The 24,186-nt window shown below is 47.9% G+C and overlaps 1 protein-coding gene across 2 annotated transcripts in view; it reads left to right on the top strand.

The window, feature by feature from the left end:
* LMX1A (LIM homeobox transcription factor 1 alpha) overlaps positions 1-24,186 on the top strand; it is a 133,544-nt gene that overhangs the window by 75,800 nt on the left and 33,558 nt on the right. For both annotated transcript variants that reach the window (XM_074349742.1, XM_074349741.1), the window contains exon 4: positions 15,922-16,154. In XM_074349742.1, the coding sequence (XP_074205843.1) occupies positions 15,922-16,154 (233 nt within the window). The remainder of the gene's footprint in view (positions 1-15,921; positions 16,155-24,186) is intronic.

Raw genomic sequence — 24,186 nt, 5'->3', positions numbered from 1 at the left:
AAGCCCTGACTTCTGTGCCCCAAAACCGAAACCCCAAATTAGCTCAATTCAATTCAGTTCAATTCAATCTGACAAACAGTGATTAAGTACCTACTGTACTACGGAGCTAGGTGCTATGCTCTCTGCTGGGGATCCAAAAAAAAAAAAAAAAAAAAGAGTATTGCTCCTCTAGGGGCACGATGTGGTGAGGGAGACAGATATAAGTCCATATTTATCAATTCAGCGACATAAACCGAAGTAGACGTGTAAAGTGTTCTTAGAACATGAAGATGAGAACGCAAACACTTATGTGTGTGGCGGCACTGAGGACGGGAGTGGAGGATGGCCAGGGGAGGCCGTACTTGGACCTGAAAAGCAGAGAAGAGAGAAAAAGTCATCGTGGGAACCCAGGCAGGTGTGCACTGCCCAGGACTCGGGGTCGATACGTCACAGTCAGCCTAGGGTGAGGTCATGCTCGCTTAACCTCGTCTGTAAGATGGGGATGATAATTGTGTCTGACTCACGGTGGTCATGAGGAATAGTGACTTCCTCTAGTGCCTCAAGGAGGGTCCTGGGCGTGATGATGCTAGTGTTTGTTGTTTCTTGTCTCCATTGGCATCGCTCTGTGGTCCTTGTGCTCTTCTGGGCTGCCAGGTTTGCGGCCATCACTCCACTGAATGCCCTCCTGCATCCTCATCCTGAACTCCCACTCGGCTCTTGTATCATCCCCGAGCTTTCCCCCTGCTTGTGCTCTGAGCCCCCGACTAGATGTGAGACCTGCCCGTGTAAGGGACAGTCTGTGCTTTAGTGATACTCATAGCACGGGGTGACTCAGTACAGTGGGTGCTTTATATGTAATAAATATAAGATAATATATAATAAACACTGCCAGGTGTTTGGTGGTGGCAATGTTCATATCAAAAGACAAACCAGCAGAGTTAGGCAGGTAGGTGCTCATTGTCTAGGGGCCCAGACAGGAAGGTGAGTTTTGCCTGAGTGGACGGGCTCCAAAGGATCCCTGAGGGTTGACCTCCCTTTCTTGACAGATTTCTCTCTTTTGAGTCCGCTGTACATTCGCACCTGCTGGATGAATTGTCTTCATATGGATGCAGAGTATTTCGGGACTTGCTGTTAGGAGGTGCCCCAGGGTGATATTGGGTCCCTGTGAATCTGGCCAAGCAGGCTCCCCTCATTAGGCCACACATGCCACTCACCCTTTGGAAAGGCTTGGGGATGAGTCTCTGGTATGACAGGTCACTCAGTGATGGTGATGGCTTCACACATCCCTCCTGCAAGAGCTTGCTCAGAACGAGTTCTCCGTCAGCCGGACACAGCACACTGGACCTGCCGAGATGGCAAGTGCACGGAACGCTCCTCACTCAACCTTAATGATGCTCGTACCTGAGCGAGAGCACTTGGCGCCGCAGCTCCTCCCACTTCGTGTCTCCAGCTGAGCTGGTGCAAATCCAAACCATGGAATGCTTCTCCAGGGACAGATGGGAATGTGGGTGCAATGCCTGGGCTGAGCTTCAGAAAATCCTCCGATTTCCTCTCCATGCTGCCAGGGATGTGCTTATAAATGCCTCTCTGTGGTCCATGGAAGGATGTTCATGGAAGATGGAAGTCCTGCCTTCTTTCCAGCCATCCGCGCTGTTTGGGGACTTCCCCGGGCTGCATTCTCAGCCGAGGGCCTTGTCAGCCCCAGGTTTACCCTCACAAGCCTCTTCCTGAACCACATCATCAATAACCATCACTCACAGGCCCCCAGCAGACCCCTAGCAGACCAGCCCGACTGCTGTGGGCCTCCTGGGGGCTTCTGGGTTTCTCTGTGCCTCTTATTTCAGCAATCACTGGACAGTGGAACACAGCCAGCTCACTTCCCAGGCCCTCCTCATCCTTCCGCCCCTCCCTGCCATCATCTCTCCCCACCCCCTCAGCCCCGTCCTTCCAGCTCCCCCCGCCGTGGTTTTCCATCTGTGTCGATGGAGGGGTGGCACATTCTTGGACCTGGGGTGTGTACGCGTTTGAGCCCAGGGGAGGTGGGGACAGGCGGGATGGGAGGGGAGGGAGGAATGAGTGAGGGTCCCTTCCCCAATGTGGTTGCCACCCTCACGCTGGCCCTGCTGCTTCTGATGAGCGGATGAGGCTGGTTGGAGCTTCAGCCACTGGCGTAACCGGATCTCTGTGGGCTCTTGAAAAATGGAGTTCTCTTTAGCAGCAAATGTTTGCAATTAACTTTAACATATGGTGGAATTTGTTTTTGTGTCCGTAAAGGATGATAGGCAGCGAGGATCTGGCAGGGAACGCGCCCAGCTCGTCACGCCCTGGGCCTAGCTGGTGGGCGGAACCTCCCCACTGGATTCAGATCACTGACACGCTCGGCGCGCTGAGTGGTCATCGATGGGTCAGCAGGGGCCCTGGGCGCTCCCTCTGGCTTGGCGCATCCTCTTCCTTCCAGGTGTTTCTGTCTGCTCAGCAGCAGGCCAAAGTGTGGTTCTCTTCCTTTTTATGATGACCTCAGTGACCTTTGCTTCTCAGGTTTGATCACTGCCCAGCTCTGTGTTCTTGAGACATTGTTCCTTCACGGTTGGGTGTCCTGCAGGATCCACAGGCTTTGATTGGCATAGGATGCATAGATCAGGTCCATGACCAAATCCCAGGTGAACTCTCTGACTTAGTGGATATTGAGCTGCAAGTAACATGAAAGTGACCGACCAGGGGTTTAAACCAACAGGAGAGTGATTTTCACTTAACAGAAACTGGGAGGGATGAATTCCTATGTTGGTTTGGAAGTTCAACCCTGTCATCAGGGTTCTCTCCAGATTCCTACCCGCTGTCTTCCGTGTGTTGACTCCATTGTCCTGCTTGGGTACCCGGTGTAGTGCCATGCCATGTAGTCATGGGCAGGATGAGACTGTGAATAGGGACACAGCAGGGTTTGTATATTCCTGCTTCTGCCTCACCTTCAAGCATCTTAGTGCTCGTTCTCCAGGAGCATGTAAAGTTGGCTGATGGCTACCATATTGGACAGCATAGATACAGGACCTGTACATCACTGCAGAAAGATCTAGAGGGTCACTCGGGGAGGTGTCTGGTGGGTCTGAAACCCTGATGTCCCTGGGTACAGGGGAGGTCCCCACATTTATTCTGTTAGTTTGCCGAACTCTGACCTGGTGATCACTGGTGCGGGGATGGATGTGCAGAGCCGTCCACACAGGCTCTGAGAAGCTGGTTCTCAGCAGGATAGTCCCATGCACCCCTGCTCTCAGCACTGGGACGGGTAACACCCTCTGGAGCCAGTCTCCAAATGGAGAGTCTAGATTCACTGTCTTGCCCTCTTTTGTTTCCAACCCTCCAAGGGACTGAGTGTGCTTGAAGAGATAATGGAGTAAATGATGAAACAGGAAGTCCATCTCTGAGTAGCTCTCGGTGAGCCTTTGGTGGCTCAGCCAGGGGTGAGGTAATGAGTCTAGACTCTTGAAGAGGACATATGCCTGAGCTTTTGGGGATTTCTCTCTGTCCTGTTCTCTGACTTTGGGTCCAGTATAGAGAAAGCACGGCTCCCCTCTTGGGGATTCTTTTTGCTTGTCATATAGTCTTTGAAATAGCTTTCAAATTTTTTTGTAAAAATAGGAGGCATGTCTAGCCCTCAAAGCCAGGTTACATGGATAACCAGGGACTGTTTTAAAAACTGTTTTTAGAGATGTCCCCTCATTCGCTGCTGAAAACCAGTGATGTGGGTATCATTCACCCCATCTTTCAGGTGAAAGATTCAGGCTCAGAGAGGTTAATTAACTTGACTGAGGTCACACAGATAATAAGTGGTAGAGTGGGATCTCAAACTCGGGCCTTTCAGTGCTCTTTCCACTACACTCTCATTGCCCTTTAAATGATATTATTAAAAGATATTTTAACATCCCTCCCGCTTTACTTCCTATTTGTAGATTTGGTGGTAGATGTGGGAATATTTACAAGCCACCCCACTGAGACAGTGACAGTATCTCTCACAGCCATTCCTAAGACCTCAGTGTTTTGCACATTGTGTAAGGTGCAGGGCTTGGTGTATCCAGTCTCTCCACTCACTCCCGAGCTGGCTGCTCCACCACTCATGACTGTGGCTTCAGCGTTAGCCCAAGAACATCACAGGGAGAGTAAAAGTCTGAGGCAAAGGGAAATTATTTGGCGTATACATGATCAAACATTAGCGCTTTGATTTGTGTGATGTTTTGACTTAAGCGTGGCTTTCCTTGTGATTAGATCAAACAATCCAGAGTGGTCCAGGCTCGGGGTCCTTTCAGTATGGATTTTACCTGCAGCATCCAGGAGGCTTAGCTTGCTCTGAGTTAAGGCTGGTGCTCACTCCACGTGTTCGCTGGACCCCATGGGATCCCTAGTCCTTCACTTGTGGATGTCACTCCAGCTCCTGCGCTTCTCCCCCACCTCTCATGTACACCCTGAAGACTCCTCTCTGACCACGTCATTCTTACCGGCAGACATTCCACCATTACTCCCATTAAAACCATCCTTTGTCCCTATATCCCCCTCCATCCATCACCCCCTTTCTCTGTGCCTGTTCACAAAACTTTTTGAAAGAGCTGTTTCTCTTGCATCTGAATGCCCTCCACTCCACCGAGCACCCCCTGCAGCCGTGCCCCCTCCCTCCCCTCCACGTGTCCCAGCCCTGTGGTGGTCAGTGCTCAGTCCTCATCTTCCTGGATCTGTTAGCAGCGTTTGATGGGTTCATCCCACCTGTCGCCTTGAAACACTGACTTCACTTGGTATCCACTGCACTTTCCTGTCTTTTTGCTCCTGTCTCCTGCCCACTTCTCCTCAGTCTCTGTCTCCTCTTACCTGGAGTGTTTCGAAAACTTCCTAAGGTCAAAAGGCTCTCCTCCTTTTGACCTTGCCCTCCACACAGATAGCTCTCAACACAGCACTGATAATGATCCTGTTAAAACTCAATCCTAGGTATATACCCCGAAGAACTGAAAACAGGTACTCAGGCAAGTTCATGGATACATGTGTCCTTAGCAGCACCGTCCCCAGTAGCCAAAAGGTAGAAATAGCCCAAATGTCCGTCAGTAGATGAATGGATAAATAAATGTGGTGTAGCCATCCAGTGGAATATTACTCAGCCGTAAAAAGGAATGGGGTTCTGAAACATGCTTCAAGGTGGATGAACATAGTAGACATGCTAAGTGAAAGAAGCCAGACACAAAAGGACGTGCACTATATGGGTGCATTGATACTCTGTATCCAGAACCGGTGTATCAATAGAGACAGAGCACGGCTTGGTGGTTGCCCACATTTGGGGGCAGGGGAGGATGGAGGAGAAACGGATTAATGTGTAAGGGGTTTCATTTTGGAGTGAGGGAAGTGTTTTGGAATGAGATAGAGATGGTGCTTGCACAACACTTTGAAGGTACTGAATGCCTCTGAATCGTTCCCTTTAAAATACCTGATGTGAATTTCACATCAGTGAATTAAAAAAAAAAAGGAACTTCATCTAGCAGGTCACTTTTCTGCAAAACACTCTCCACTGGTGCTTCGGGCGGGGAGTTGAAGTCCCCGCTGTCACCTGCAGGGTCCTCTCTGGCCTGTCCAGCGTCTCCCCTGTGACTTCTCCTGTCACGGCTCTTGGCACTTTTGCCCTTGCCATGTCATCCAGCCCCACTGGGCTCCATGCTCTTTCCCCAACATGCTGGTCGTGCTTCTGCCCCAGGGCCTCTGCACCTGCTGTTCTCTCTGCCTGGAATGCTCTTCCCACAGCCAGTGGTAAGGCTCACTGCTCACCAGCTCCTTCAGATCTTTGCTCAAACATCAGCTGCTCAGTGAAAATTAACAACTCCGCACCCTGGCACATCCCATCCTCTTTTCTGCCTTCCTTTTAATCCACTGCCCTCATCGGACGTTTTTTCTGGTGTCTGTCTGTTTTCAATCACATGTAAACTCCAAGGGCTGGGATTTTACCTGGTTTGTTCAGTTACATTTCTAGCACCTAGAACAGTGCCTTGATATGAGCAGCTAGACTTGTACACACTCAATAATTATTTATTCAATGTATGAATAAAACCCTTTCCAGAATGATCTATCATTTGGATTTCCCAACTTCCTTTTCAAGATTTGCTGGTTGTAAGGACCTTGTGTTCCTTTGTGAGGGATGCTGCAAAATTCATAATTTCCCCCCACCCCGCGTGCCCATAAATTAGATTGTCACCACCTTTAAGTTGTTTTCTGGTTGGTGAACACCTTCCTAATGGGTGTGGTGGCTTCCAGTGGCTGGGGAGAGAGGCTTTAATGGGTGGGGAGAGAGGTGAAGGATAAAAGGGTAAACTTTTGAAGGGTGAAAATGAAAACAAGAAATAAAACCTGTCTTATGTTCATTGGGTCAGACTTTGTTGAAACCTTTCTGGAGCTCTCAAGACACGTGAGTCTAGCTTGAAGGCAACGCAGTCTTCTGGGAAAGAGGCTGCATCAGAGATTCAGGACACCTGGCTTTTTGACTTCAGACTGCGCCACTGCTGGATTTGGGGAGTGTGCCCAGGGTACCCCACAGGGATGCCCCACCTGTGAGGAGGATAATAGAATCAGGTAATTATTCTGGTAAATACTGTTCCAGATTACACATGCATAAAGACTCCTGCACCAGTTTATTCTTTTTTCCCACCCCTTAACAGAGGCACTGCGGATTGAACCCAGGACCCCTCATGCATGCCAAACACACACTCTATCGCTGAGTTATATCCTACCCTGCCCCCAACCCATTTATTTTTAAAACTTTTGTCCTCTAATTCGAAATAAAGAAATCAGTACCCCCCCCCTGCAATTTCTTAGATCATTTAGAAAGAAAAAAGAATCAGGTAATAACACCAGACGCCTCCCCACCACCACTTACTTCAGAGCTGAGATGTTCTGCAGGATTGCACATGCTTTGACATCTTTGAAATAAAGGCGTTCTGGAAATTCAGATTATCCGGAGACCTTTCCCACCCCTCGCGTGGAAAGGGAAAGTCCTACATGGGGCTCCCTTTGGCTTTTATGCCATGATGGGAGATGTTTACTGGCAGTCAATGTATGCCTTTCCTTGTCTCCCCCAAAAGAGTGGGTGATCTCTGAGGAGAGGTGTTACACGTGGGAGCAACTGGCAATGTTTTGAATGTTATGTACTGCTTACTGCAGCAGGTGATTTAGGAACAGAACCACTGGTCTGCAGAATACATCAAGTTCCTAATACAGGGCTGTTGGTATCGGTTGATTTCTATGGGGTGCTTTTGGATTGTGACCGTGTAGTTTGTTTGTTTGTTTTTTTTTTTTTTGGACGTATAGCACAGTGATAATAATGAAAAGTGATGGTGACAAAAGCAAATTGGATTCATGAAGAGCTCGGTGTTGCCCCCTGCTGGGATCTCAGAATCTTTCCCATCAAAGCATCATCAATAATGTCCTTGTCCTTCATACTGTTATTACACACACACACACACACACACACACACACAGCCCAGGGAACATACATTCTTTGTGAGCGTATACATTATATTGGCCACGTGCCATCCAGCCAAGCCAAAAATTGTGGAACAATAGGAATCTGTGCCCAGAATCTCAGCTAAAAATATCTCATTCCTTTTGCTCTGTTCTTTGCTGGGTGTGTTTAAGAGCGTCCCAGGAGGCTAATGAGGTTGAAGGCAAAGGAAAACTGACATTTTCAAAGGAAACCAAACCTTTAACTCCCTAAAAAGGAAACATGTATTTTTCTTTGTGTCTGTTTCATGTTTCTTGTCATTTCTCGCATGTCCATGTGACAATATGGAAAGTATAATGCAAGTTGTGCCACCCTGGCTTGGAAGATTGGAATACACGGTTTCACCGCAGTCTTTCGCTCTCTGGCCTGACTTGCAGGCAGCTCCCCAGGATTCAGCAAGGAAAAGGGAAGGAAAAGAGAGAGCTGCTCAGCAGGAGAGACTCACTGCCTGACCCACGCTGTCCACTCATTCAGCTGGTTGGGGCACAGAGCCTGGGCGACACATTTCTACCCCTTGTTGGGCTGTGTTATAACCTTTTTTATGTCTTGATCATTAACTGAGCCTCAGGCGCTGGCTGGTCCTCTCGATAGTTTTAACTTTCTCGGTGGTCAGGGGTAGTCATGGCTCCTTCTCTACCCTTACTTTCTTTCCATCTTTTATGAAGGGAGAGGGGGACTGATCTCTTGGGGTTGGGGAGGGGGGTGTCTGACAGTCCGGGGCCCCAAGCAAGACTACGGGCATCTCAGCGTAGGTCCAGACCGTGGTCGGCAGCCTTAGGGAGAAGCAGTCATCTGAGAACTGAAGTGATACCGGGAAAGCGTCTGTTCCAAATATTTGTCAGATAATGTCAGCATTAACCAAATAGCAACTGTTGGCTCTGGCCGGCTGAACACAGAGCTGCTGACTTCCTGCCCAGATGCTGGGGGTGAGGTAGTGAAGGTGGGTGTTGGTCAACACTGGTTGGCTAATGTCAATATTTACCTTGGGTTGGGGGGACCATAGCCATGGTTGCCCGAATGAAATGCACCCTACTTCCTCTCGAGTGTTTGTGCTTTCATTTTTGTCTGTTGGTCTCTTCTCCAAGAACATACAAAAGGCTTGCTGAAGTTTGATTTAATTTGATCTAGTAATGAAGATCAGAGCCTAGAGATCCACATGAAGTTATATTTTGGGCTCAGTCAGCTGTCTTGAAATAAATGATGTTATACCGATACTTACATGGGCAGGTATGTTAAGTGGATTTCAATAAAGGGGATTGATAGAGAGCTCTCTTATTCAGAGCAGCTAGTCTGTATCCGATCCTTCAAATATATCATCTTATTTAACCTCCAGAACATCTTGCAAGAGAGTTATGATCTCACTTAATAGATAAAGAGACTGAGGCACCAAGAGAGTCTGTAACTTGCTCAAATTCTCAAAGGTGGAATCAAGACTTGAACCCAGGTTGTCAGACGTCAGAAGCCCCTGCTTGTCCCACACTGCCTCGCTGGCCCTGGAGCAGAGTCTCTGCGAGAACAGGAAAAGTGCTTAGTCCGCCACTTGGAGGTAAAAGCTGCCCATTGCCAGTGACATTTGCCGTCAGTGGTGAGCCATGTGCGTTACCCTGCACTTCTCGGTGAAGCCAGCGCCTCACGGAGCCTCTGGGACATGCAGACATCACACGTAGCGGTTCTCATCCCATTGTATGGTCCTTCTCACAGCTCCCCAGGAGCCCCGGGGAGACAGGGACTCTGATTGGCTCCGCCAGCCACTTATTGTTTTCCATTTTCTCCCCACTGCAGAGTGTTGTGACTGTCTCCTATAGAAGATCCTGCCACTCCTATTGTCCCTGCAGACTTTCCCACCGCCCCAGGACCACGGGCTCAGTTGCTCATTGTGGTGGTGTTGGCTCAGCCTCAAGGACAGAGACCTTGAGCCAGCTGACAAGGTTGCGCGTGTCACTACTTCTAAGGCCACAAGCCATGCTTTTGGTTCCCAATACTTTTGAATCCTCCTCTCTCTCACCATCTCTCCTTCTTTTTAGCCACATGGTCTCCCAGACGCCCAGCAGCAGATTTTCCCGACAGACAGTTTTGGCTTAGGGCCAATCCCTGTCTCAGTGCCTGGATGACCTCAGTTACCAAGTCAACATGGCACTTAATGAATGCTGCTATGCTGCCCCCTGGTGGAGAGGGTGGAAACTGAGTGATACACAGATTTCTGCCTTTCCAAGATCTGTACCACCACCCTCTCCTAGTGTCTAAACCAAAGGGTTCCTACACCTGATTAAAACTTAGTTTTGTCAGTGCGAGTGGAAAGGCGGCATGATTTGTAGTCGTCTGCCTTCCAAGGCTAAAAGTGGCACTGACTTCTTATTTTGATGGGAACAAACAGCATACAGCCACTTGGCCTTGAGCTAGAATTAGGGTTTCTCACGCGCGTATTTTGTCTTTCATCCTCCCACTTTGCTGTCTGTGGTGTGGAGGCCTTGAGAAGCTCCCTCGGAAGTCTGCAGTGCGCTGGGTCCAGGTTAATGAAAATCTCAGTCTTTCCAAGCATGCTCTTGGTTCAGGAGCCCTCTGAAGTGTCATAATGGTGGGCTCCCCTTCTGTTCCTGCTCAGTCTTCACGGGTCTCAAAGCCCCTACCCTGGGATAGATCTGGGTTTGCATGAGACTGCCGTGGTCTCCGGTCTTTCTGTATTTGGGAAGTTGTGTCCTCAGCCTGGCGGGTAGGCGTGAGGATGAGACAGAATCTACTGTCTGGTTTCTAGAGTCAGTAGAGCAGGCGGTGAAGAGACTAGAGGGAGCCAGGGGAACTCATGGGTGAAAAAGTCAGGTGTATTGATACTGAGAAGAAAATTAAGCCTCAGTTAACCTCTTGGATTTTACCTTGATGCACAGAGAGCAAGAAGGCATTTCATCCAACCATGCCAGCGCTGTTAGTTGGGTAAATGCAGACAAATCCGGTGTGGATAGGCTACGTGCAAGCCCTAGCTGGGGCCAGTAAAGCAGGTGAGAACGCAGACCCTGGTTCCATTTTACTGTCAGGACTGGCTTCCAAGTCCACAGCCGGTACTACCGAGAAGCTGATTGCTGACGTCCTTGCATTGTTCACAGCCTTGGTCCTAAGCAGTCCTTTTCCTTCCATGCTCTGCTATCTCATCCTGATTCTCCTGGTCTCTGACATTATGATCTGTCATCTCTCTCTCCTCCCTTTTTTTTTTTTTAACTAATTTCTCTCTCCTATTTCATAGCCAGCCTTTTCTACATCATCATCATCATCATCATCATCATCATCATCATCATCATCAACTTAGTTACCATTTTATTGAGGATTTACCATGTGCTAAGCACTATGCTAAGCACTTCTAATGCATCAGTTCAGTTAATTCTCACTGTCACTGTGAGGTAGGTCCTTTTATTGTAGCCTGACCAAGAGCACGTAGCCAATAAGTGGTGAAATAGCGACTTGGATCTGAGTTTGATTACACCATGTTGCCTCCTTGTCTTACTATTTCTACAACCCAGTCTCTCTGGGTGGGCTTCCTTGGGTCTTTCTGGGTCCAGCCTCACTGGCCTACATTTCTGCCTATGCCTTGGAAATTCCCCAGCAAATGGGGCTCTAGGAAGAGTTGTCTTGTTTCCCAGTCTTTTTGGTATCAGAGCATGGTGGTGTTGGGTCAAAGAGCATCGTCCAGACACTGTTGTTCTTAACCTAAATCCATAGAGGGCGCACCTCTTTTGGGGATCCCTTCAGATACCTCAGGACCCAAGAGCTGAGTAGCTGAAGGGATGGACTTGGTGCCTGACTCCTGCCTGTTCACCTGCATGTGGGCATCAGAGCCTCAGGACCTCCTCCAGGGCCACAGGCCCTTCCGGGAAACCTCGCGGGAGCTGAGGCAGCCATCTTAGCGGCTTGATCATTTTGCCTATTTCTCCTCTGACAATAGTGCTAGAGAGGTTAAAAGAGAGAAATTGGGAAAAAGAAGCTATGAGTCTGCTGTCCCAGAGTCTCTCTCTTTCTCTCGTGGAAGAGAAGCCTCACGAACCAAACTGGGCTGAAATAAGGTGAGATTCTCTTTGAGTCCATATAATCCATGTGCCCTTCTCTCACAAATTTAGTGACGTAAGAAATGTCAGAGACACCAAAATTCCTGGCACCAAATGAGTGTTCAGTAAATACCAGTTTCCTTTTTTCTGTCTGTTACAAGCTTCTTTTTCTTTGCAGTAAAATAACTTGGGGGATGAAATAGATTCTGATGGTGAGGACCCCAATGTCTAGGCTGGTGACCGATTTTCTTGAGCTCACATAACCAGCACGGAGCCCAGGTGCCCACACGGTGTCCTGGCTGCCCTCCGTCTTTCCGCTGGAACGCCCGCAGGACAGGATGTGCCGTCGCTTCCCAGAGGTCTGGCCTCTGCCTTGATCGCTTGAGACTTGTTCTGTAGGAGTTTTTCACGTGTCAGGCCTGTGTATCTGCTTTTAAAACATCCTCGTCTCCTTTGCTGCAGAGTAGGGTCCCCAGCCCTGTAATAAACGCACGAATCATAAAAACGGGAGGGAGTTAAGAGATTATCCAGCCTGGAAAGTTTTCAACGTTCCCCTAGGGGCAAACTGCTTTCTTCAAACAAAGTCTTTTCTAGAGATAGATAGATAGATGGATAGATAGATAGATAGATAGATAGATAGATAGATAGAGAAATAAAGAAAATTCTTTCTAGAAATATATATATTTATACTAACTATATAGATGGGGAGAGAGAGAGAAAGAATGGGAATGAGTTGTTGGTTTTAGCTGGTGTGTGTATGTATGTTTTGTATGTCTGTGTGTTCATACATACATCATAATCTTTTTTGGCCTTAGCTGTTTTATTTAGATATATATTACATCTATATATGTGATTATATATATACATATGTGTATGTGTGTGTGTATGTACATAGATCTGTGAACGGCATGGTTCTGGAAAATACTTGTTTGGAGAATTACCCCTGCAAGGGCGTGTCCTGCTGAGACACTGTCTGGAGACCTGGATTCAGGTGCAGGCAGGGTGGCCTCTGTGGCTGAGAGGTGTGACGTGAGGAGGCTTGGGGAACTTTCTAAGACTGACCCCTTGCTCAGCCTCTAAGTTCTTGATGAAGCGCACTGATCTAGGGCAGTACTTTCCCGTTAAAGATAAGAAAACGGAGGCCCAGGGAAAGATGGGGGCTTTTCAGAGGCCTCTGGGTTAAAGAAGAACCTTTGAGCCCAGGTCTTCCTGCTGCAAGTCCTGTGCTCTCTCCCCGAATCGGGTCACCTTTCCTTTCCTTCTTGGCTGCCCTCCAGGGCGCCTCATACAGGGCAGTTACGAGAAACACTCCTTCCCTTGCATGATCTCGGCGCATCGTGGTGAGAGGATGCTCCTTGTCTAAGGTGTGTGTCTGCCTGGCGGTCCCACGACGCGTGTGTCCCCGCGTTCATCTCCTGAGTCAGTGCTGCACTCTTTAGAGATGAAGTCAGGCCCTGTCAGAGCTGGGCGGAGTCAGCAGAAGGACCCCTGCTGCTGAGGTAGAAGGATTCTCTTAGGACAGGGCCCAGGAAACTCAACACGGAGAGCCACCTTTGGAGCAAAAACAAACAAACAAATATTCACAAAGGTGAAAAGATGGAGGCGGGGCAGATGTAAGTAACTCAGAATTGTGCTCTACCTTATTGGTCACAAAGTCCCTCCTTGTACCTGCTCTCATTTAATCCTCAGTGATCCAGGAGTGTAGGCATCGTTACTGCCTCCTACACCTCTGCAAACTGAGGCTGCAAAAGATCAAGTGATGGGCTGTGAGTCACACTGACTGGAAGTGGCGGCTCTCTCACCGCAACTCCAACCTGCACGTCTAGGAGCTTGCGGCTGTACAAGGAAGGGTGGAAGCAAGGGACTGCATGGAATTTCAGCCAGTCTCTACTCCCTTGCCTGGTAGAGGAGGGAAGGAGAGGGATGTGGGGGCAGGGGCTGGGGAGGAAGAGAAGGAAGATTCGGTGGCCCTCAGCCTGAGCCAAGTGGATGGGGCTCTGCTTTGGGCCATGCTGACCAGTCCCCTCCTACTTACCCTCAACACACCCTCCTGTGGTCACTTGCGTGGAGCCTGCTTCGTGCTGGAGAACATGAGCTCCCTGAGGACAGGGCAGCCTTGTACACACCCCATCCTCCTGCCTGCCCCCTGGAGGGCGTGCAGTAGGGGAGGGGGAGCTGACAGAGAGCTCGGCCGCTGGGACAGGCTCCGCACTGGGTGCCTCCCCTCCAGCTAGATCCTGTCATTCTCCTGTTACAGGTGAGGGAATTAGATGCAGCGAAGAGATAAAGAACTATTTGAAGGGCTTTCAGAGGTAGGCAAGTTTTTAACGGTGGGCAATGTGGAGAGCTGTCATGCCTGTCTAGAAGAGCTGGACGTTTCTGGAAGCCGTGCTCAGCTTTCCAGGGCACAGCCGGGCTGCCAGGTTGTGAGGTCTCATTAGCATTCAGAGGGGGAAGTCGCCATGGGGGCCGCCATCCAGGGCATTGGGAAGAGACAGGCTGTGTTTTAATTACGACCTGGACTTTGGAACAAATCCTTTTCTCTGCTTGTCTGAGCCTTAGAGAAAACAACTTGTGGGAAGTGTGTAGTCGGCAGCTGGGTCCACAGTGGTACCCGTCCAGCTGTGTACACATCTGGCACACAGGTGGTGGACGGCGTGTGCCTTTGCTCCTTGGGTTGCTCCGGGGTGAGCAAGGGTAACGAGAGCCAAGGCAGCAAGGAGAGGTCGACCTGGTCTTTACCCAGAGTTGGAGGGGAGCCGATGGAGAGAATGGAGAGGAACAGGACTGCCCCCCTCTTCCCAGTCTGTATCCTCACTGATCGTGACCATTTCAGGATTTGAGCCCAGGTGACTCCCGCCACTTCCCCTGGCCCTTCCTGAGTCAACATGGTGGGATTTCTTTGTTGAGCTCACCCTAACCATCCCTTGTCCACCTTGGGGGAAACTTATGGAGTTGGGGGGGTGAAACGAAGGAGGGAGGAGGAAGAGGAGGAGATTGACAGGGCAGGAGTTAGACACGCACGGAGCCACCACCTGTGGCTGTGGATTCTCAAGGACGTGTGAGAGCCTTTGCCTTGAGTCTGTTTAACAGGTCATTCCAGGGGAAGGGGAGGAGAAGGAGGGCTTGGGGACAAAGGGCCTTTGCCCGGCGCCTGTTACAGCACTGATGAGTTTGCTCAGGTTGGCAAACAGTGTCTAGGGACTTGGGGCCGGGGATGAGCTGGGTGCATTTTCTGTCCGATGCAGGACATCCAGCGTGGGGGCGGGGAGTAAGGGCTGTGTTTCAAGGGCCCGAGGTACCCTGAGGTTCAGATATGGACAACACAGCCACATTGGGCAGCTGGAGGAACAGAGAGGGCAGAGGCGGGGCTGTGGTACCCCGAGTTCTGTTTTGGGGCTGTCACATCCCTTGTGAGTGTTGAAACAGCCGTGCTAGCCCTTGGCACTGCTCCCCCACCCTCACCCCGCTTTCTGAAATGGAGAGGCAGAGGGAAGGCAGATCAGGGAGGGTGTTTCCGATGTGCTTCTGATGGCCAAGGGCCGGGAGGATCGGAGTAGGGGCCCAAGGCCTGGGTTAGGAGGGAGACAGCACGTGCACGTTGAATCCCCAGCTGTGCTGGAGTCACCTGCAGGCTGGCCTCTGTCCAGGGAGGCTGTTCCCCGGGAGATTCGCAGGAGGCAGCTTCTATCCCTTCCCCAAGCCTTGGCTCAGTTTCTTAGACGTATCTGTCTCTCCCGTTAGCCTGAGCTCACTTCTGGAAGGGATTTTCTTTTATTCACCTGTACATCACTAGTACCGACTGCCTCTGCTTGGCCTGGATAGGCGCCCTCTGTGTGGCTGCTTGAAAGTGAGTGAAATGAGATTAGAGTTAAGTCCTGAGAGCTGGGCGGGATCCACTGAACGTCAGGCTGGGGAGCTGGGATGCAGTTTGTCTCCCAAAAACTAGAGTATACCTCAGAATGCCCTGGGGAGCTTGTTAAAAATTCACATTCTGGGGCCCGCCCTTTTGCATGCTGATCAGAATGGGCCCAGATCTTTTAGTTATTGTTATTTTGTTTAAATAATCAGCCCCCTGGAAACTCCGGGCACCAGTCTGTAGAGCGTCCTTTGGGAAACCTGTGCTGTGGACCACGCCAAATACACCTGGGCTTTAGCTCACACTTCTTCCAGTGCCTCTGACCCTGCTTTTCTTAAGCCTTTGAGAGAGTAACTCAGCTGAATTCCTTGGTTCAACCTCAGGGAATAGAGCATCTGGATTTAAAGTCTGTTCCATTCCAAGTGTCCTTGTCCTCGTTCTGGAAGTTCCTCTTGCTGTTGACTTGAGGGGAGACCTGGGTCCCAGCTGGATCTTTCTTACAGACCTTGCTTTCCTTTCTCTCCTGCTGCCAGGCTGTTTGCTGTCAAATGTGGGGGCTGCTTTGAGGCCATCGCACCCAACGAGTTTGTTATGCGGGCCCAGAAGAGTGTGTACCACCTGAGCTGCTTCTGCTGCTGCGTCTGCGAGCGGCAGCTCCAGAAGGGTGATGAGTTTGTCCTGAAGGAGGGGCAGCTGCTCTGCAAAGGGGACTACGAGAAGGAGCGGGAGCTGCTCAGCCTGGTGAGCCCTGCAGCGTCAGACTCAGGTGAGTGCCGCGGCGGGCCGGGGGCCCGGGGTGGGAGAGTGGAGTGCGGTGGCGGTGGCGGCAGTCTGCGTTGCTTTCTCCCTAGAGGCCCAGCCTCCAGGGCAGCCTTGTCCCATGGCAAGGCAGCACTGTGCATTCCAGGAAGTTTCTCTGGAAGCTCAGAATAAGCTCTTATCGGTCAGGTATCATCATGATGATGCTGCATAACAAATTACCTCCAAATTCCATGGCACACAACGGTAAACAGTCACACATTCACACGTCTCTGGGTTAACAGAAGTGGTTCCGCTTTAGGCTGAATGTCTTCAAGTTGCCTGGAAACTGCCCATCTCAGCTGAGCTTAGCTCTAGGCTGTAAACCAGGTTCAAGTTTGCTCTGTGTGATTCAGTCTGGAGTCCAGGCTTGAGAAGCAACAGCTGCAGAGTGTGGTCTCCTCTTGGCAGTGGCAAACATGCAAGAAGGCATGCTCAAGCATAAAGCACATTTCAAGCCTCTGCTCATACCATGTCTGCTAATGTTTCACTGGCCAAATCAAATTAGAAGATGAAACGCAAAGTCCAAGGTGGGGAGACATACAGTGCACGTACCACACAGCCCTGCTGGGGTAGAGGTGCATAAAGCTGTTGAAGGGACTGATGAACTGGAACCAATAATCCCATCTGCACAGTCACTAGCCTTTGTTTTCTCATCTGTCAAGTGGGAAAGCTGGAATCTCTCTAAGGCTTGGTGGGTCACATAAAGAAAGGGTCTAGACTAGCTGCGCCCACCCAAGACTCACCCACCCTCCCTGGGGAGGGAAAAGAGAGGAGATGGGAGAAGTTCGGAGACCTTTTAGAGCTGGTTTCACAAAGAGTGATTAAAACTGCCCAAGTGGAAGCGTGGAATGCCTTCCCAGGGTGTCCGTCTACAGGGCAGCGTTTGTCTTAGCCCAGCCTCCCTTTCCCCCCAAGAATCTGTGAGATCCAATGAGGAGGTGACTTCCCTGTGCCCTTGCTGGTCCTCGCCTTGCCAATTCCAGCCCGGTTCCACCTCCCTTACCCCTGCTTCCAAGGCCTCTGGAATGTCACTCTGCCCGTCTCTCCAGCCTCATGGGAGCCTCCGACCACTCTCCTCTGCACTCAGCACACATCATTGTCTCCCACTTGCCTCCAAATCTCAAGAGTTGATTCCCACTCTGCCTCTCTCCCCTACTCTTTGGTCTCGCAAGCGTATCCTTTAAGCTTCTTTCTAGGGCCTGTTTCATTGAGAAGGACTCTTGTTCCCACGTGCTGGGTGAGTTTACCTTGACCTCCTGCCGCGGCATGGGTCCCACTTGACGGGGGTCGCTTCTTTGGCTGTTTGCTGTTCCCGCCAGCGGGCTTAACCCCATGAGGGACTGTGTGTGTCTTTTTTACCACTGTATCTGCAGGACTTAGCACAGGCCCGGGCCACTGAGGGCGCTCAATACAGTCTTTGTTACGGAATGAACAAAGCCCTGTGGCCTTGATGCTTGGGTCCAGGAGCTTTGGAGGCTGTCAGGCAGGGGCCTCATTCTGGCTGCACCACGTGGATCTGCGTGACTCTGGGCAAGTTTCAGAACCTCTCTCAGCCTCAGTCTCCACAACTGTAACATGGTGATCATCATGCCTAGCTGCTGGTTTTATTTGGGGGAGTGAAAATAAACGTCTGTTCACAGGCTGGTGTTCAGTAAATGCCAGAGCTTACCAAGCCAAGTGCCTGCTGGTGGTGGCGTCTTCATGGCAGGTGCTTCCTTTACCTCCCAGTGGGTTCTTCTTGCCTGACTCTGCTTGCAGCCTTAAGTAAGCTGACGCCAGGACGATCCCAACTCCTATCAGACTCATTGGTCTTAAGTTTTCCTGGATGTTTTAATTTGAGAGAAATTTCTCCCTGTGGGGAACACTGCCACTGACATATCGAATGTCTCACTGACGTATCGAATGTCTGACAATTGAATGGGGATAACTGGGCCCATCTGAAACTGAGCTTCATAGCCTCCGCTTAGTAGAACGTCAGCTCATCCTGTCTTTCCCTTTAGGCTTCATGCTGTGCCCACCCCCCAGACCTCCTCTGCAGAATAGTCCAAAGCCTTCAAATTCCCAAGGGGCTTAGGTGCCATGGTTATCGGGGTACCAGCATGACCTTAGAAAGACACACACACCCAGAAGGACATACCACTCTTTCTCACGTGGAAATAAACACTGTGGTCTAGCCTCTCTTGATATACAATCGTATGAGTCTTCACCACTGTTTTCCAATTACAGACTTTAGTTGGCTACAGACAGTATGGATCATTAGTGGATTTCCCCCTCCTCACGTGCAAAGAAGAAACTGGGTCTAAGTAGCATGGAAAAAACAATGTTCAGAGCTAGCAAACTGCAACGGGTCCACTTTTCTGACATTTTCAGCAACACATTTCGTAGTTCTGGGCATTTCTTTTTGAGGCTGATATTGACAAACTGGCGCTTCCCAGTTCATTTATTCATATATTCGTTCAGTTGACATATCTTTAATGCTTGCTTTATGCCAGGCATGGCAGCGAGACATGAATGACAAGAGTGATGTAGGGGTGGGGAGGTCTCCAAACCATGTCCAATGAAGGAATTGTAGATATTTAGGCTAGAAAAGTAAAGACTAAATGAGAACATCATTGTCGCCTTCAAATGGTTGGAGCAGACCTATTTTTTCTTCCCTTGACATCAGAGAGAAGAATCAGAATTCATTAAATTCTTTAACAAGACCATTGAGTACTTAGACTATAGATGAAAAGATAAAGGGAGGGAAATTTGACTCAACATAGGGAATGTTACAGTGTCATTCTATAAGAGCTAATAAAGTCCCCAAGAGAGAGATAGACCTCCACTTGTTGAAACTATTATTGGGGAAGTGGGAGGGGAAGATGGTGCTAGAAGACCTCTGTGTCCTTTTCAGCTCTAAAAATCTGTCATTGTTTTTGCAGCTTTAAATGAAACGACATAAAATTCTCAACCAGAATCAAAGATGTTGTCTGTACCACTCATTTTGTCAGTTATGTAAACGTTGCCTGTCTTGCAGCATAAAGTGTCTTGTGCATCAAAGGACAGCCTCGCTGATGAGAGGACCAGCTTCTAAAGAAGAGGGTAGTAACTTTTAATTCCTCTGTTCCCTTAACAAGGCTTAGCATGATGCCAACAGAGTAAGTGATCAGTAAGTACCTAATGAGTTGAATTAAATCTTCAAGGAAAGAAGTCCACCTCACATTAGGGGTTTTCAGAAGGCAAACAATTTTAGAATCTGTCCCGATACAAATAGTTTCTCCTCTCGTTTCTGTCCTGAGCGCTGTACACATTGTAGGTGCTTTGTGAATATCTGCTGAAATGAATGATTGAGTGACCTGTCATCTTTAATGTTTTTGCTGATGGCTTGGATGAAGACACCAAAGGCAGGTTTATTTGATCTGCAGATGACACAAACCTGGCGGGGAGTGCTGGTGGGACAGCTGATATTCTCAATGTTCAAAAAGATTTTGACAGGCTAACAGAACAGCCCAAAGTCAGCAAGATGAAATCTAACCATGGAGTTCCAACATTCAACAGTAATTATATGGAACAGGGCCTCTTTTCAGGGAATTTCACATGGGGTTTTAATTGATTGTGAAGTCAATAGGAGCCAAAAGGCTATATGTTGCGCTACTAGACCTACAATGTCTCCAACATGTCATTGTAGTTCCATTACTTTTTTTTAAATGGTCAGAGTACATTTAGGCTATTTGGTTTAATTTTAAACGATGCATTTCAGGACATCACTAACTAGAGTCTTCAGGAGCGTGGTTAGCTTGTTAAATGGTACATAGCTAAAGAAACTCCGTGTATTTAGCTTTTAAAAAACAAGGCTAAGGAAGGAATGAGAGTCACACCCAAGGATACCGATCCATGTAGTGAGGGTGAAATGACAAGTTTTGGTTCAACATAGGGTAGAACCATGTCCAGAAAGTGTGCAGGCTAGACTCCCTTTATGGGAAACAAACCTGCTTGTCTCTTAACATTTTATGTATTTATTTTTAAATTTTTTATTGAAGTGTAGTTGATTTGCAATGTTAGTTTCAAGTGTAAGCAAAGTGACTTATTCATTTTTTTTTTAGATTCCACATAGAAGTGATATCATATGATATTTGTCTTTGACTTAACGTCACTTAATATGATCATCTCTGGGTCCATCCATGTTGCTGCAAATGGCATTATTTCATTCTTTTTTATGGCTGAGTACTTTTATATATATATACCACATAAATAAATAATTATATTCCACATCTTCTTTATCCAGTCATCTGTTGATGGACATTTGGGTTTTTTCTATGTCTTGGCTATTGTAAATAGTGCTGCTATGAACACTGGGGTGCATGTGTCTTTTCGAATTGTGGTTTTGTCCGGATATATGCCCGGGAGTGGGATTGCTGGTTCATATGGTAAGTCTGTTTTTTGTTTATTAAGGAACCCCCATACTGCCCTCCATAGTGGCTTTCTTAACATTTTAATTACAGTTGGTGGAAACAGGGTTGGTGACCTCTCAGGCTGCCTAAATCTAGGATATATGGTTTTATAAATATGCTGACTCTTCTGACTTACACAGAAGCACGTGGCACCTTTAGAGCTGTATGGGACACCAAACTCAGGAGGGGTTCAGCTGCTGGATGTCCTTTTCTTGTGTGGCCAGAAAACCCTCTTTTGTCCTGGTCCCTGCCTTGCCAGTAGCCTTGAAGCAGCCTCTCAAAGCAGCAGAATGGAATTTTTAGCCAGAGTCAGACCATTTTCTTTGGGTTTATTGGGCAGCGTGGATGCCAGAAGCCTCGGGGAGACACCTGGCAACAGTCATGCCTGTGCCTTCTTGATAAGAGAATCTGGAGCAGTTGGTAGGCACATTAGAGGTTATCCAGTCCAGACCCCCACCAGATGTTTATCTAGCCTCTGTTTGAGTCTGTCCAACCACGGGGAGCTCTTGACCTCACATTCTCAGTGTGGATTGTCAGAATTGTTATGTCAAACCCTCATGTCCGTTTCCATGTGTACCTTCAACCCTGGCCTTGGTTTAGCTTTCAGGAGGAGTTCAGTCTTCCCGACATGTGGCAGCCCTTCTCGTTGAAGATGGAGACCCTTATACCCACTAAGTCTTCTCTTATCCATTCCAGCTCTTCCTCATTCTTCCAACCATCCCTTAGAAGAAGCTCTTTGCTCTATCTGTAAAAATACTACATTCTCTTTAGAAGGTACCACCCAGAAGAGGATAAAGTCTTCTGTATGTGCTCTGAACTAGCACCATGCTGTTATTACTACTTGTCATAGACATCATATTTTATTGATGTGGCCCTTGATTCATTAGCTTTTTTTGACCTAGGAGAAGGGGTGAGGACTCGAGGGCTGATTATAGGCAATCATGGCTCCTGGCTGGTCCATGTTACATTTTTAAATTACCTAGTTGTCTTATCTTCACATTTGCTTTCTTTTTTTTTTTTTAATTTTCTTTTAGGGAGGAGGTAATTAGGTTTATTTATTTAATGGAAGTACTGGGGATTGAACCTAGGACCTCATGTACTCACGCTAGGCAAGTACTCTACCACTGAGCTATACCCTCCCCCTCTTCACATTGTCTTTAACATCAGAAGTCGTCTGTGAATGTGCTGCACAGTGGTTTTTTTAAAACTTTAATAATTTGGATATAAAATTTTAGATTTACAGTGCAATTGCAAAATGGGACAGATGTTCCCATACAGTCTTCACCCAGCTTCTCCTAATGTTAACATTTTACATTTAAAGGTACATTTTGATAAATGTACCATGTAAACCTGTAAACCAAGAAATTAATATTAGTACAGCACTGTGAACTAACTGATAGACTTTATTTGGTTTCAAGAGATTTCTTGCTAATGTCTTTATCCATTCCAGGATCCAGTCTAGGATACCACGTTGCATTTAGTTTTATGTCATATTTATGTTCAATTGCCTTTTTTCCTTCACTTTGGAAATCACCAGAAATATCTCATCAGAATTTCATTTCTGCCACTCTGCAGCAGTATCTGTTACGTTTTACTTCCTTTTAGCATCTCTCACCATGGGATTGGTCTGGTTTTTTGCTTGCTTGTTTTGGGGGTCATTTGTTTACCATTTTATGGTTTTCTTAACTGAAGACGAGAATGCATTTTAGATTGTGATTATTCCTCAGCTATGATTTTCTCCCAAGGTTCAAACCATTGCATCCTCTTGGTTTACCAGCTCTTCCTTGATCAGACCCAAGTTCAAAGTCTAAGAAAGCCCTGCATTCCTTCCTTTATCTTCTGAGAGTTAAAACTGTCAGCAGCCTAAGATGGGACTCTTTTTGATGCTCTGCTTTTGTAGAGGGATTTTCCCAGAGGAAGCCTGGGTCAGGAAGTCCCATGATGAGGGACTTTCCGCAAAGGAGGTTTTACGTTTTGGATGCCTGCAGCAATTCCATGGCCTGTGTCTACTGGGCAGTCTGGATTGCATTGGGAGGCTTATGCTGCTTCTGTCCTTATGGTCTGCACTCACCTGGCCCTGGCACAGTGCCTGGCAGGCAGTAGACACTCAGAAAACGTTTATTGTGTGAACATGTGAACTTTGTCCTGTTCAGCTCCACGGTCCACGGTCCTTAGCAGGGAAACACCAACCTCCAGAATGACTTTGTTCTTACTGAAGCTAGAATGAAAGATTCCTCACACATAACAGAGTTTGTGAATCCTTCTTCCTTCTTAATTTTTCTTAGGATATGGGATATTGCGGTTTTGAAAGATCCAGATGTCTCTCTTATGGGCCTCGTTGTGTGATACCTCTGTCTCCTCCTCCCTGTCTGAGTCAGGTCCATCACCACTGGCACTGAGACACTGGTTTTAATTTCCTTCTACAGCCTAGGAACGGATTTTCTTTTTCTTGTAAATATTAGTTACAGAAGTATTTCAACCCATTTTGGAACTCTTCTTGTTCTCCAATAAATTAGAATAGAGAGGCAGCGGTTACCTCATGAGTTCTGGAAAATGCCTGACTGTCCTATGGGATTATCTTGTCAGTTCATAGTCATGAATTTTAAAACGCAAAGGAAAGTCAGCAGGAGGTATGAGGAAGTCGCATTCTCCACATTGTAGTAAAAGGGCTTGAGATCTAAATTTAAGTCTTGCCGATACTCACAAGCAACGAGACCTTGGGGAAAGTGGCCGGCGGACCTCGGAGAGACTGCGGGTTCGGTTTCAGACCACCATTAACAAAACAGAGCATCTCAGTAAAGCGAGTCACATGAATTTTTTGGCTTCTCAGTGCATACAAAAGTTATGTTTACTTTATACTGTAGTCTGTTAAGCGAGCAATAGCATTATATCTAAAAACACATGCACATACCTTGATTAAAAAATACTTTATTGCCCCCCAAAAGGCAAAACAATTATAATAGGAACATCAGAGGTCACTGATTACAGATCACTGTACCAAACATAAGAGTAATGAAAAAATTTGAAATATTGTGAAAACTACCAGCAGGTGATACAGAGACACGAACTGAGCAAATGCTGTTGGAAATACGGTGCCGACAGACTTGCTTAATGCAGGGTTGCCACAAACCTTCAATTTGTTAAAAAAAAAAAAAAAAAAAAAAAAAGCAATATCTGCAAAGCACGATGAAGAGATGGCTGATGAAATGAGGTGTGCCTGTACTTCTCCTGCCCAGGACTCTATTTCTTAATCAGCAAAAAGTGGTCATACTTCCTTTGTGGGTTGCTGTAAGAATGCAGAGATGTAACACATATCAAGGGCCCGAAATTTGGTTGATGCCCAGTAAATGGTAGGTGTCATTGTTATGTCCTGGTGCAGAGGCTCCGTCCTTCTGGATAACTCATGGCTCATAAGCTTATTTCACCAAACATTTATCATTTCACAAACGTCTCGTCTTCTGTCTTTGCACTTCTATTTTGGATGCTTCCGCATAGCTGACCAGAGGGCATCTCAGGGGAGCGCAGAGAGAGAGCCTGTCATTTGGGGTGGCTAGGGTGCAGGACCCG

Source organism: Camelus bactrianus, chromosome 21 (assembly GCF_048773025.1).
Source record: "Camelus bactrianus isolate YW-2024 breed Bactrian camel chromosome 21, ASM4877302v1, whole genome shotgun sequence".
Lineage (NCBI taxonomy): Eukaryota > Metazoa > Chordata > Mammalia > Artiodactyla > Camelidae > Camelus > Camelus bactrianus.
The sequence above is the reverse complement of the archived record's forward strand: the minus strand, read 5'-3'. Positions and strand labels throughout refer to the sequence as shown.